Genomic DNA, 13,820 nt, shown 5'->3' with positions numbered 1-13,820 from the left:
CTCTGAAGTAATGCTTTTAAAACTTATTGGTAGGGAATGAAAACCTGGGCAGTCAGCAATTTAGCTGTGGATGTTTTATGTATGAATCCTTATGTGTATTCTATCAATTTAAAATGCACAGTTGAAAAATTGCATGGCACAAAGGCAAGGTGTGAGTGAGCGCAGATCTGAATGCACAAATCACATGCAGATATGCAGATGCAACATTAGAAGGACTAACAATGACATGAACACAAAGCAAGTTTTAAATAGAAAGATAAATAGTGGACAATGCTCACTGCCAGGGTTTAAATATTCCTGTCAGCTGGGAATACTCAGTGATATTATGATAATTGAAACTGAAGTCATAGGCCCATGTTCCCTGGTGGAATTGTTATTGAGGGGACACTAGGGGAACAGGAAACATAGGCAGTTAGGCTGGAAGCAACTCCTCCACAAGGACAGGTAGCAGTGCACAGGGTTTAATAAAGTTCCACTTTTTCCAACTTTACTTGCATTCTTCACTCTTTGCTAATGAAACGTGGTGGCAGCATTGGAGCTGTGAGTTTTCTCAAGTGCAGCAGTTGGCAGTATGAGCCACAGAACTCTATCTGAAGCTTCCAGGAGCTCTGGATTTTGCAGACGCAACCCTGGTGGAAGGAGGAGTTTGAGCTGAACACAGATCTGCCCATGAAGGAGAATGACAACAGCAGGAAAGAAAATGATTTTGCCTTACTGGGGAACAAGTCAGAGAGGTCTGCAGGAGTCTGAAGCTCACCGCTGCCTCAAGCCTCACAGCAGCCCTAGGAGCCCTGAGGCTAGGGTTACCAGACAGCAAGTATGAAAAATCAGGACAGGGTGTGCGGAGTAATAGGAGCCTATATAAGAAAAAGACCCAAAAATCGGGACTGTCCCTATAAAATCGGGACATCTGGTCACCCTACCTGAGGTTCTGTTGCACCCCAAAACAGAACAAAACTGCGGCTCAACAAAAGTTTTTCAATGGAGATCAATCCAAAGTTGAGGGGATAGACCCCGGTGTTACTGCCTTACTCGCAATGGTTGCTACATGCAATTTTGGAAACTTGACAGACTCCCTGATTTGGGACTGGAGAGTCTGTGGCACGTGGGTTCACAATTAGTGGAAGCGGTTGCTCCATGAAGATGACCTTACACTAAACAAATATTTAGATATGGGGCAGGCAGAAGTCTCAAGAGAAAGGATGAAAGCCCTAAGAGGCACAACTCTCCCAGAAGTACATGCAGTGAGACAAGAGCAAAGGAGAGCAGGTGGCCAGGGTTCCATATTCAGTGAGATGAATTTACTGTGGGAGACAGTATGAGCAGGTAAAGAAGAAGTGCCCCACTCTAGGACAGCATCATAAGGAATGTGACAAGTTGATCTAGTGTAGCAGTATGTGCAAGAGCAGAGGAAGGTCCCAGAAAGATTCAGGCAGATTTGTTCAATAGGAAGATGGCACATGAGACAGAGGGGATGACATCTTGACTCTCCTTGAACCAAAGAGAGTATCAGGTTTTGGAACTGGAACAGGAAAGTAAAAAGAGAAAATGCTAAACTCTGGGCATGCAAAACTGTTATAGGGAAACACCTTCTGCAATTTCAGCTGGATAGTGTTATCTCCATCTCTGGAGTGAATTGGTCTCAAAAACACCCATTACAAAAAGCGGATGCATTCTAACAATGTACAATAAGAGTATAATGCAGCCCATAGGAAAATATCAGGGGGTAGCCGTGTTAGTCTGTATCTACAAAAAACAACAAGGAGTCTGGTGGCACCTTAAAGACTAACAGATTTATTTGGGCATAAGCTTTCGTGAGTAAAAACCTCACTTCTTCGGTGCATCCGAAGAAGTGAGGTTTTTACTCACAAAAGCTTATGCCCAAATAAATCTGTTAGTCTTTAAGGTGCCACCAGACTCCTTGTTGTTTTCATAGGAAAATGTGGCCTCATAGTAACTAACCTGAAAAACAACAGAGGGTACCAACTGAAGTTTGTGGTGGTGGATGGTAAGTAGCGTAGACCCTTCTTGGGGAATTACAGCCATATAAGCAATGGGTCTGATCAGGATGCAGCATCAGAATTGCATAGCTGCAGTGCAAGAAGCAAAAAACAGAGAGTCCCATGGATAATGGAGACAATTTTAAAAGCATATGGAAATATTTTCAAAGGTGATGAATGCCTCAAAGAAAAGCTGTGGAACCCGTGTGCTTACCACAAAGCCTAATTCCAATGGCACTATGTACTCCACTATGCAAGGAGCTTGAAAGTCTGCTGAGCAATGGTATCATAGCACCTGCAGAGGACAGTATAGCATGGGTAAACAGCATGGTGGAGCAAAGAAGCCATCAGACAAATTACACATTGGCACAGACCCAAAGCCACCGAACTGGGCATTGAAAAGATGCCACTATCCACTACCCACAATTGATGGCATCTTACCAGATCTTTCCAAAGACAAAGTATTTATGGTCTGTAATGTGAGGAACAGATTTTGGCACATAAGCCTGGATAAAGAGTCCAGCATGCTGACAACCTCTGCAATGCCATTTGGTCACTACAGATGGCAATGGGCATGAGCACAGCACCAGAGGTGTTCCAAAGACTCACCCAAGTATTGGAAGGGATGCCTGGGGTGAAAATAATTGCAAATGATATCCTTATTGTAGGTGAAGGGAGTAATAATACAGAAGCTGAACAAGACCAATGACAGAAAACAACAAAGTTTTCTATAGCAATACAGGGGAAAGTACATAAAACTAAACCCAGAAAAAAATGAGAAACCCTGAGAGGTGATGTACATTGGACATGTACTTACAGCAAGAGGACAAAGCAGATCCCAACAAGGTCAAAGCAGTCAGACATGCCATCCCCAGTGGGTCAGTGTTATGGGGCTTGACTCACCACTGTGGCACCTCCTGCTGGCCATCCTGGGAATTAGCTCTGGTTTGCTGGTGCGCCTTCATCTAGTGGCATCTCACCGCCGTCTCTTTTGTCATCAGGACCCATGTCGCTCTCAGGACCGCAGTGTCCTCTTCTGGACACAGCCCTCTGGCTGTGTCCCACTCAGTTCTTCTCCCCCCCCCAACTTAGCCGCTTACCTCAGTGGCAGGCTGCAATCCAGGGTCTAGCCACCTGTGTCAGTGGTAACTGGGGCCAAAGGGGGTGGGGGAACCTGGGCCCGTCTGCTACTCTGGGTCCCGGTCCAGGGACCCTCTAGCCAACAGCCATGCGCTGTGTCACCTCCAACCCCCACTGTGTTTCCCTGGACCACTTCCCCACAGCCCTAGCACCTTCTCCACCCTTGTATTAGGGCCTCAGCCTGGCAGTGGTCAGCCAGGAGCTCACTCATGCTCTCCTGACCCGTCCCAGCACTGCTTCGACCATGGTGCTGTCTCTGCCCCCTCCTTCAGGGCAGCCTCCCTCCTCAAACTCTAGGAAGTGACTCAAGCTGCTCTGTTCAGCAGCCCTTCTTTTATGCCCCAACATGGCTGTGATTGGTGGTCTCTCTAAACCTTGTCCCAATTGGCTGTCTCTACAAGCCCTTTCCTAATTGGCTGCCTACTGTGCAGCTTCCCTGGGACTGCTTTAACCCCTCTTCTGCCAATGTGGGGTAGACGCCCCACCACAGTCTGAAAGGAGTACAGCTCTTCATAGGAATGAAGTTTCTGTCCAAGTTTTGTCCATGTCTGGCTGCAGTAGCAGAACACAAGATCACAAGTCAGCGATTGGCAAACTGGGGTCCCTCTTTGTAAGATATGGGATTCTGGACACTGTGTTCACTTACAACGGACCCCTATTTGTCTCAGAAGAATTCAAGGAATTTGCAAGCAAATGGGACTTTGACCACCACCCCTTTTCCCCAGCATACCCACTGGACCAGTCCACACAAGAGATCCACTTCCTGGACACTACAGTGCAAATAAGTGATGGTCACAAACACCACCCTATACCGGAAGCCTACTGACTGCTATATGTACCTACATGCCTCCAGCTTCCATCCAAGACACATCACACGATCCATGGTCTACAGCCAAGCCCTAAGATACAACCGAATTTGCTCCAACCCCTCAGACAGAGGCAAAACACGTACAAGATCTTTATCAAGCATTCGTAAAACTATAATACTCACCTGGTGAAGTGAGGAAACAGATTGACAGAGCAAGACGGGTACCCAGAAATCACCTACTACAGGACAGGCCCAACAAGGAGAATAACAGAACACCACTGGCCATCACATACAGCCCCCAGCTAAAACCTCTCCAGCGCATTATCCACAATCTACAACCTATCCTGGAAAATGATCCTTCACTCTCACAGACCTTGGGAGGCAGACCAGTCCTCGCTTACAGACAGCTCCCCAACCTGAAGCAAATACTCACCAGCAACTACACACCACACCACACCACAGAAACACCAACCCAGGAACCTATCCCTGTAGCAGATCTCATTGCCTACTCTGTCCCCATATCTACTCTGGCGACACCATCAGAGGACCCAACCACATCAGCCACACCATCAAGAGCTCATTCACCTGCACATCCACTAATGTTATCTATGCCATCATGTGCCAGCAATGCCCCTCTGCCATGTACATTGGCCAACCAGACAGTCCCTCCACAAAAGAATAAATGGACACAAATCGGACATCAGGAATGGTAACATACAAAAGCCAGTAAGTGAACACTTCAATCTCCCTGGTCATTCTATTACAGATTTAAAAGTCACTATCATTGAACAAAAAACTTCAGAAACAGACTTCAAAGAGAAACAGCAGAACTAAAATTCATTTGCAAATTTAACACCATTAATCTGGGCTTGAATAGGGACTGGGAGTGGCTGGCTCATTACAGAAGCAGCTTTTCCTCTCCTGGAATTGACACTTCCTCATCCATTATTGGGAGTGGACTACATCCACTCTGATTGAATTGGCCCCATCAACACTGGTTCTCCACTTGCGAAGTAACTCCCTGCTCTCCATGTGTCAGTATATAATGCCTGCATCTGTAACTTTCACTCTATGCATCTGAAGAAGTGAGGGTTTTACCCACGAAAGCTTATGCGCAAATAAATCTGTTAGTCTTTAAGGTGCCACCAGACTTCTTGTTGTTTCCATGGAGCAATAGTAAGGTAGAATCACTGTGAAAATAGTTAAGGGACTGTTACACAAGGCTGTTCTTCTGGTTCAGATCCCTTGTTAGCATTTTTGGCACACAGGAATATCCCATCACAAGTGTGCCAAAACAGTCTAGCATAGACACTGATGGGAAAAAAGATCAGAACCCTGTTACCAATGAAAGGAGACCCATGGCAGCCAGAAGGATGGGGATACCACCAAAAGGAGATGGCCAACAATCAGAGAAAGCAGGCACTAGATTCCAACAGATCAGCCAAAGACCTACTAGCCCTGGAGACAGGTACTCCTGTGAATATCCAGCCATTAAAGAGACACCAGAAGGAGTGTACTAAAGGAGTCGTGAGGGATGCAGTAGCATCAAGCTAATACGAGTTGATTACAAAAGACAAGTGATCTGAAGGAACAGGAGGCACTTTGAGACAGTCGAAAACACCCAAAGAGAGCCTACAGAGACCACTGCAGAACAGAGAAACAGAGAACTATCTGGAGGTGAACTGAACAGGGAGGGGGGAAAAACATAGAAATATAGTTTGCGAGACTCAGACAGGGAGACTGAGATAAGTCACACCCTATGTGATTGCCTGTTCAGAAAACCAAACTGTTGCAAAGACTAGATAACCAGCTGAGTCTGTGATAAAGACAAGACTCCAACTTGGCTACATGCTGGCAACCTTTGGCTGAAAGGACAGTGTGTGGGGTATGGGTGTCAATTATTTGTTTAGTGTTTATATTAAAATGTTTGTAAAATAGGGAAGATGTATCATGATCAGTGGAACTGGAATCAGTAGGCCCATGTTCGCCGGACGGGCTGTTATTAAAGGAAACACCAGGGGAAAAGGGAACAGGTGGAGTTAGGTTGAAAGCAACTCACAGACATGGACCAAGCAGGGCACAGGTTTTAATAAAGTTCCACTTGTTCAATTGAACCTGCATTTAAATTTAATCTTTGCTAATGAAACAGCTTGAATTTGCTCCCTCCAGCAGCCCACCACACCCTAACTTCCAAGCACAGTGCAAGCTACTTGACTTTTTATAATGTTACTCTAGGGAATAAGGAATTCTCATAACAAACAGCAATAATACTCTGTTAATTCACAATGCATTATTTCCATTTATGTAAAAAGTGTCCAGGCACCCCAACATTAGACCTTACAAATCTCTATTTTAATTATTATTTTTTAGAATTTTGTAAGATAGACATTTTTATTATTAAGAATCTGTATTATGTTCGTATACGTATCGATGTTTACAGAAACCGTGGCACTGTGTGTGTATATATTTATTTACTGCATACACGTAGCACACACTGTAGGTAGCTAGGTAGGCAGTCTACTGAAAATGTATATTATGTTGCACTTATCTGATTCTTTGTTTACAAGTCAAAGGTGAGGAGGAGTCCATTCAGACTTACTATTGTTTATATCCTAATACTTTGGATTTATTCAGTGCCTTTCACCTGAGCATCTCAAACCCCTTTACAACCATTAAAGTCCTGCAAGTACTTCTCTAAAACAAATACGTATTACTGGGAGTGAACCAAATGACTTGTTTTAGTGTTTAACAAATACTTGGCAATAGTATTCAGCTAAAGTCAAACAAGTGAATGCAGCAATAAACGATACAGTCACTGGAACTGAATCTGATCTTTTATTGTAGTAGGATGTTATGAATCAGTACAATGGGCCAGATTCTTTGCCCTGCTCTGGCAGTGCAGAAGGGACACACACACACACACACACACACACACACACACACACACAAGCTAGCTGCTGAATCAGCCCAGCTGTAGACTTCTCTCACTTACAGTCCCAGCTAGTTGTTATTTTTCCTTTGGATTGAATCCTTCTTGCCTCTCTCATTTGAGTAGTCCTACTGAAGTCAATGGGCCTAATCCCATGTAAAAAGCAATTAGGATTTGGCCCTTTAATTTTTAGGGTCATTCTAAATAAGCCATTTGTCTAACAAAAACTACACCTTGAATCTCTTTGGATGGCTACAGAACAATCAGTACTCTTGAAGAAACAACTTTCTGGTCCCTAGACATAGAATCTAGAATCCAAATTTATAAATTCATCCTTAATCAATATTGCATTATTTTACATTATAAAACATATTCAGTAAGATGGTGAAAAAAGTCAATAGCTTATTAAATGCCAGTGACTTCATTATAACAAGCTATTAATCACTTTTGTTGCTTCTTTATTCAATTGATACCACAGGACTCATTTGTTTAAACATTATTTCTTATTCATTTTATCATATGCCCTTCCAGATTTATTTCACTTATCTGATGGATTACAACGACACATGGCTGCAACACTATTCAATATTGTTTTTATTTAAGGAAGTGTGCAGGCTTGCCAAATAGCTCTGCCCTTCATATGGCAGGAAATCTTATATGGCCCTAGTCTGCAAACACAGCTAACTGCTAAGCTTATTACCATAAGAAATCCCATTCACTTCAATTGGACTATTCAGGATAACGAACACTACAGCCTGCAATAAACATTTGCAGCTTTTTTTCCAACAAGTCTTACAGTTTTCCACTTGCCTGGTCTCCTGGGGCAAATAATTTTTTTTTCTGGACAGGCAAGTGGAATTTTTAAGATCGCTTTTTCAAACAGCTGGATATTCAGATAAGGTGTTTGAGAAAGTCATGAATCATGCCAGAGTTGCTGCTGCGGGGCAGCATGATAGTGGCAGTATGTATCTAACTAACCTGGACAACAGGAGCCAGATTCCCAGTTACAGCTGGGCACCAGTTCTTGTGATGGGGCAATGGGGAATGAATTGTAGCATAAAACACTAGAGATTTTCACAGCTGTTGTATATTCTCTTTTTAAGAAAAGAACAAAGCAGCTTACCTTGGAAGTCCCTCCTCTCTCTCACACACGCAAATATGCATTCACACTCAAACTGCCATCTCTCTGGCCTAGGACCCGATTCTCCACTGCTTTGTACCTAGACATATAAATCTGTGCAATCCTAATGCAAACTGAGTGTAAAAATGCCACCATTCTGATTTAGTAGCACAGCAGTTCTTAAACTGAGGGTCAGGACCCCAAAGCTGGTCGTGACCCCATTTTAATGGGGTCACCACAACTGGCATTAGACTTGCTGGGGCCCAGGGCTGAAGCCCAAGCCCAAGCCTGACCACCCGGGGCCAAAGCCAGAGCCCCACCGCCTGGGGTTGAAGCCGAAGTCTGAGGGCTTCAGGACTGGGTGGCGGGGGCTCAGGTTACAGGCCCCCTGTCCAGAGTTGAAGAATTTAGGCTTCAGCTTTGCCGTCCCTCCTCTCCTCGCCCCCTCCCCCCCCCCAGGGTGGCAGGTCTCTGGTGGGCTCAGGCTTCAGTCCTCCCTCCTGGAGGACTTATCAGAAGGGGGTCACAGTGCAATGAAGTTTGAGAACCCCCGTGAAGCATTTACAATAATTTAGTACAGCTGTTAATGAGTGCATAGGTGCAGGGCAGTAGAGAATTAGGTTCCTTATGTAGATAATCCAGCATCTTTTTTAATGACTGTTAAATATTCCTTTTAAGTTATACTTGAGGCACTATAGAGAGATTTAGTCTTCTTTGTAATAACACTTTTCCTTTGATAGAGCTGTTGCACATCACTAACCAGGGCCAGCTCTGGCTTTTTTGCCGCCCCAAGCAAAACGGCAAAGAAAAAAAAAAAAAAACCCAACAACCTGTGGCGCAGCCAGAGCCAGGGTGCAGGGGGACCCTGCAGATGTGTTCCGGCTAGCAGGGGGGGGGGGAGAGAGAGAGAAGGGGGGTGGCCAGGGCTTCAGCAGGGCGCTGGCACGCAGCCCCCCAACTGCCACGCTGCCTGCTGGGAGGGCTCCACGCCGCTCAGGTCGGCTGGGAGGGAAGGATGCGGGCTGCCCTGCTGGACTTGCTACAGGGCGCTCCCCTCCTCCGCGCCGCCACCCCCTACAGGGCGGCTGGAGTGGAACGAAAAAACACACACCACCACAGCTGTGGAATGCCACCTCATACAATCTGCCACTTCAAGCACGAGCTTGCTTGGCTGGTGCCTGGAGCTGGCCCTGTCACTAACACAGGGAAGGCTGCCTTTCAAAAAGCAAGTCTGCAGAAAACAGCAAAGCTTGATGCCAGATTGTCCCATGTTCCCAAGCATAAGGAAAGCAACTGTAAGGCGAGATTCTCTGAGTTTTCCACCAGTGTTTTGCAATGGATGATCCATCCCCATTTGAGCAGATTTCTGAGGATTGATTTAAAAAGCACTACACCTATTAGGCCAGATGCTCATTTGTAAATCAGCATAGCTCTGACTTCAGTTTACACCAGCTGAGCTTCTGGCACAATGGCTTTAGGATCTCAGGTGGACTGGGCTGCCTAAGTGAAAGTCCATCCTGTTCTCATGCCACATGATCTCTTTGTCATCAAAGGATTATTTAATCAGTGTTGAAAAGGCAGAATTAAAATCCTGTTCCAGATACTGATTATACTGTAGCCCTTCATTAGTGGTATGCTTAATGAAGTCAGAATAACAGAGTAACATATTCCTGAATATATTTGATATTGATTTCCTCCACTTCACTAGTGGTGTTATATTGACTAGGCTTCTGTGCTTTATCTATCAGGTTCCAAAGAAATATTTTATTTTGCAGACTGTCTTCTCTCTAGAATTTCTTTCAACATACAGATAGATTAAGTAAGAAGACTGTCCATCACATCTAAAAATCACCTCTCATATCCAGGTGTTCTGCACTCTATACCTCCTGGTGTCATCCAGCTCTCTCTTCATACTATAAAACCCGTCTCTAGGTTCTCCGCTGCTCTTTGCTTCAGTATTAAATGCTGTAAGTCAACACTCACATTTCCTTTCAGGTGTTGCCAGTGAAGAATCTACTTTTCCTTTGTGGCAGGCAAAAATCGATCCTCATCCAATTGACTCGGAAGACATTTTGAGCTGTGTGTTGCTTTACTCAAATGCTAAGGAAGTTCCACCCCAGGAAATCTTATCACTAATGTCATAGTTTCTGGCTGAGAACAAGTGAGTGAACATCTGTTCATGAAGTCAGCAGAAAGCACATTCCTTTCTTATATATCTATATTATATAGAATATTATTTTTGTCAACGCTAGTATAAAATGCACCATGTTTTCACCAGGGGCTTGTCTTCACTACCGGGGTAAGTCGACCTACGTTACACTATTCCACCTACATAAATAACGTAACTGCAGTTGACGTAGCTTAGGTAGCCTTACTGCTGTGTCTTGACTGCGCTGTGTCAACAGGAGACGCTCTCCAGTCGACTTACCTTACTTTTCTCCGGGAGCTAGAATACTGGAGTTGACCAGAGAGTGCTCTGCCGTCAATTTAGCAGGTCTTCACTAGACCTGCTAAATCAACACTGGCTGTATCAATTGCAGCAGCATCAATCTCCCTGGTAACGAACACAAGCCCTACATTTCCACAAAACGCTAAAGTAGCTAAGTCCATCCCTCATTCTCCTTGTCCTTCATCCACTAACCCAACCAAAAAAAAAAAAAAAAAAAGTAAACAGTCACTATGGCTACAACAGAACACAGCCTATAGGGCAATATATCCTTTATGGCAATAGCTTTTAGAAAATGGAAAGGTGCAAGTCAAGGAGTTTTCCTATATACATTAACCTTTGTTCACCTTCCATCACCCAGCCTCTTCAAAACAGTTGGACATTCAGAGTTACCACTGCAAGTTCTGTCTTCCTGATATTTTCCCTAATAGGGGAACACTACAAGCTCTAAATAAAGACAATGTATTATAGCCATCACCTGCTTTGAACACTATGAAGTTGCAGAAGAGTTTCCATTATGACTTCTTGTTTTCATTCAAGTCTTTCCACAACATACACCTTTGAGCTGACATTTTCCCTTTATGAGCTTTGAAGGTCATTTAAAGTTTGAAATCAAACAGCAGGGATTTTTTTCAGAGAGTCTGAAAATAATAGTTTTCCTCTTGTGAAAAAATTCTCAAATTTTTTGAACACAGCTACAGCAAAAATGGATGAAGTTAGAAATCTGAAGCTTGTCAGTGACATTTCCCCTTGAGAACTAGTCTCTTCACTGAGGTGGGGGGCAAGGGAGTGGAGAAAATATAGAAGTTAAAAACAACTTGAAAAAACCCACAGTGCTCATGCTTCATCGTCATCTGCTAAGAGTTTAGCAGGGTATGATGAGTCTCAGCCCATTTGTGATTTAAATATTTTTTCTCTGCCTAGCCTGATACATTGACAGATTACTATTGGGACAATCTGCGTGAGGCAGATTAAAATTGTTTTAGTGAAATACACCTGAGAAAGTCCCTAAAAAACAAAACACACTGTCTAAACCTGGGGGACAAGGGGTTAAGTGCTAGAGGAAATATCATGGATATCACTAACTTAGGGTCCTCTACAATTTTTGCTACATTCTGCAGTATTGGAAACTTTCATTTAACCAAAATTAAGTTTTGAGATTTTTTGCTGTTTTTAAATTAGGCAGAGCTATCACAATGAGCACAGATGTTTGTCTGTCCTATTAATTGTGTTGGTCTGTTAACTGTGTTCTGCATGGGGGAAAAAAATTTATTATATAACAAACTGTAAATGATTTGATTGTGTGTGATGTTTCCTCCTCCAAACAAAAACAAAACCAAAAACTCCTACATTTTACATTGGCAATTCAGGTCCAGTCTGGGCTAGAATAGTCTAGTGGCTGGAGAACTAGTGAAACAGTGATGTCACAAAAGACAAGAGAGTGAAAATTGAGCAATTGAGAAAGAGAGGTATTAGTCAAACTGTTTCAAGCTCTTCATGCTACTTTTTGTTAACATCAGTAGAACTTCAATAACTAATTAATATCTGGGATAAGAAAGACTTCGTTAAAGATTCAACACCTTCATCCCTTCAAATAAGATATTAGAGCTCACAATAAATATTCCTTGATCCTCAGAAGGGCCCTCCCACAAAACCAGGGAAGACCAGACTTCACATTCCTGATATTTCTAAAAGGTAGAACTAAGCAGTAATATTAATAATAATTAAAAAAAAACACACCCCACACACGCTTCTGTAACCTTTTCTTTAGAAATCAGAGAGAAGCAGAGAACTCTATTGGACAGAGCACTGCACTAGGAATCAGGAATCCTAGCTTCTATTCCTGACTCTGCTGCTGGCCTACTGTGTAACCCTGGGCAAGTCACTTCACCTCTCTATGTGTCTGTTTCCCCAATTACCATATGTCTGTACCATTTACTTAGATTGTCAGCTACTCAGAGCAGAGTATTTTACTATGTAGGTGTACTATGGGACCCATATCTAAAGTTGGAACTTCAAGGTGCTACCATAATACAAAATAAATAAGCAAAGAAAGGCATAAATCCAATTTTTTAAAAAATTCTTTACAGCTCAACTTTAACAGAGTCTAGAGAAAAATATACTCCAGCCAAACAATGACACCAGCAGAAATAGGCACCCACTCCTCTCCCTCCCCATTCACCCCACAAGGATACGCCAAAGCTTAGAATTATCATTTTAACTATTATGCCCACCAGTTTTCTTTTTCTTTAAAAATAACCTAATAAATTTAATGGGAAAACATGTTAATGCAATTTGAATGTTACCATTAAAATTTCATAAAGTCAGGAAATGTAGAAGTTAAGGAATCAAGAGTAATGTTAACTTTGATGCACTGCACATACATAGCATTTTCTTTGCATCATTTAACATTGTGACAAAGTTCCTCCTCTATCTTGGTGGGTCCTGCACTTATTGGCGGATTTTCTTGCCTCAGAGATTCACCATGTGGGTTGGGGAACAGCCCAGAGACCTTCCCCTCTGGAAGAACCCACAGTCCAGGTCAATTGGGAGGTTTGGGGGGAACCCGGGCCCGCCCTCTATTCCGGGTTCCAGCCTAGGGCCCTGTGGACTGCAGCTGTCTATAGTGCCTCCTGTAACAGCTGCATGACAGCTACAACTCCCTGGGCTACTTCCCCATGGCCTCCTCCTGGTGTCTGATAACGCTTGTGCTCCTCAGTCCTCCAGCAGCACACCCTCTCAGCTCCTTGCTCCCAGCTCCTCACACTCACACCACAAACTGAAGTAAGCTCCTTTTAAAACCCAGGTGCCCTGATTAGCCTGCCTTAATTGATTCTAGCGCTTCTTCTTAATTGGCTCCAGGTGTCCTAATTAGCCTTCCTGCCTTAACTTGTTCTAGCAGGTTCCTGATTACTCTAGTGCAGCCCCTGCTCTGGTCACTCAGGGAACAGAAAACTACTCATCCAGTGACCAGTATATTTGTCCTCTACCAGACTTCTGTACCCCACTGGTCTGGGCCTGTCACAACATGTTATCATTAATATGATAAAATGTGAATTAGAAACAAAACACTGAGTGCAGCTAAATTAACTTGCTGTAGAAACCTTAATTTTTTGCATTTCCCAGCTGTATTCAAGTTTAGCCACACAGTCTAAGTAGTGTATTTCATAAAGAAATGAGAGTTAGTAAAGTAAAGAAAAGATATGGAATTCCTGATCCTGCAGTACTTAATCAGGCAAATCAGTGGGGTTTGGCTGAGTAAGGACTACGAAATCAGGCCCTTTGTAAAGGAGAGGGAGAGAAACTTCCTGAACTCTAACACAGAGGCTAATTCTTCTCCCTAGGAAATTGCTCCTAAAATGGTCACCTCTTCTTAC

The 13,820-nt window shown here is 43.5% G+C and overlaps 1 protein-coding gene and 1 long non-coding RNA gene across 5 annotated transcripts in view; one reads left to right on the top strand and one right to left on the bottom strand.

The window, feature by feature from the left end:
• Positions 1–13,820, bottom strand: part of JADE1 (jade family PHD finger 1) — a 149,539-nt gene that overhangs the window by 123,696 nt on the left and 12,023 nt on the right. Inside the window, exon 1 of one of the 4 annotated variants that reach the window (XM_065597691.1) lies at positions 2,904–2,954. The exons of 2 other annotated variants lie outside the window; for them this stretch is intronic. In XM_065597691.1, coding sequence (XP_065453763.1) covers positions 2,904–2,928 — 25 coding nt within the window. In that variant the 5' untranslated portion in view covers positions 2,929–2,954. Of the gene's footprint in view, positions 1–2,903; positions 2,955–13,820 lie in introns of those variants that run through there. One more of the 4 variants, XM_065597695.1, reaches the window with a different exon arrangement.
• Positions 5,724–13,820, top strand: part of LOC112060397 (uncharacterized) — a 35,148-nt gene continuing 27,051 nt past the window's right edge. The window contains exon 1 of the long non-coding RNA XR_002889708.3: positions 5,724–5,833. This is a non-coding gene — a long non-coding RNA (uncharacterized LOC112060397). The remainder of the gene's footprint in view (positions 5,834–13,820) is intronic.

The sequence above is a fragment of the Chrysemys picta genome, chromosome 5 (assembly GCF_011386835.1).
Source record: "Chrysemys picta bellii isolate R12L10 chromosome 5, ASM1138683v2, whole genome shotgun sequence".
Lineage (NCBI taxonomy): Eukaryota > Metazoa > Chordata > Testudines > Emydidae > Chrysemys > Chrysemys picta.
This window is presented reverse-complemented; position numbering and strand designations above follow the sequence as displayed.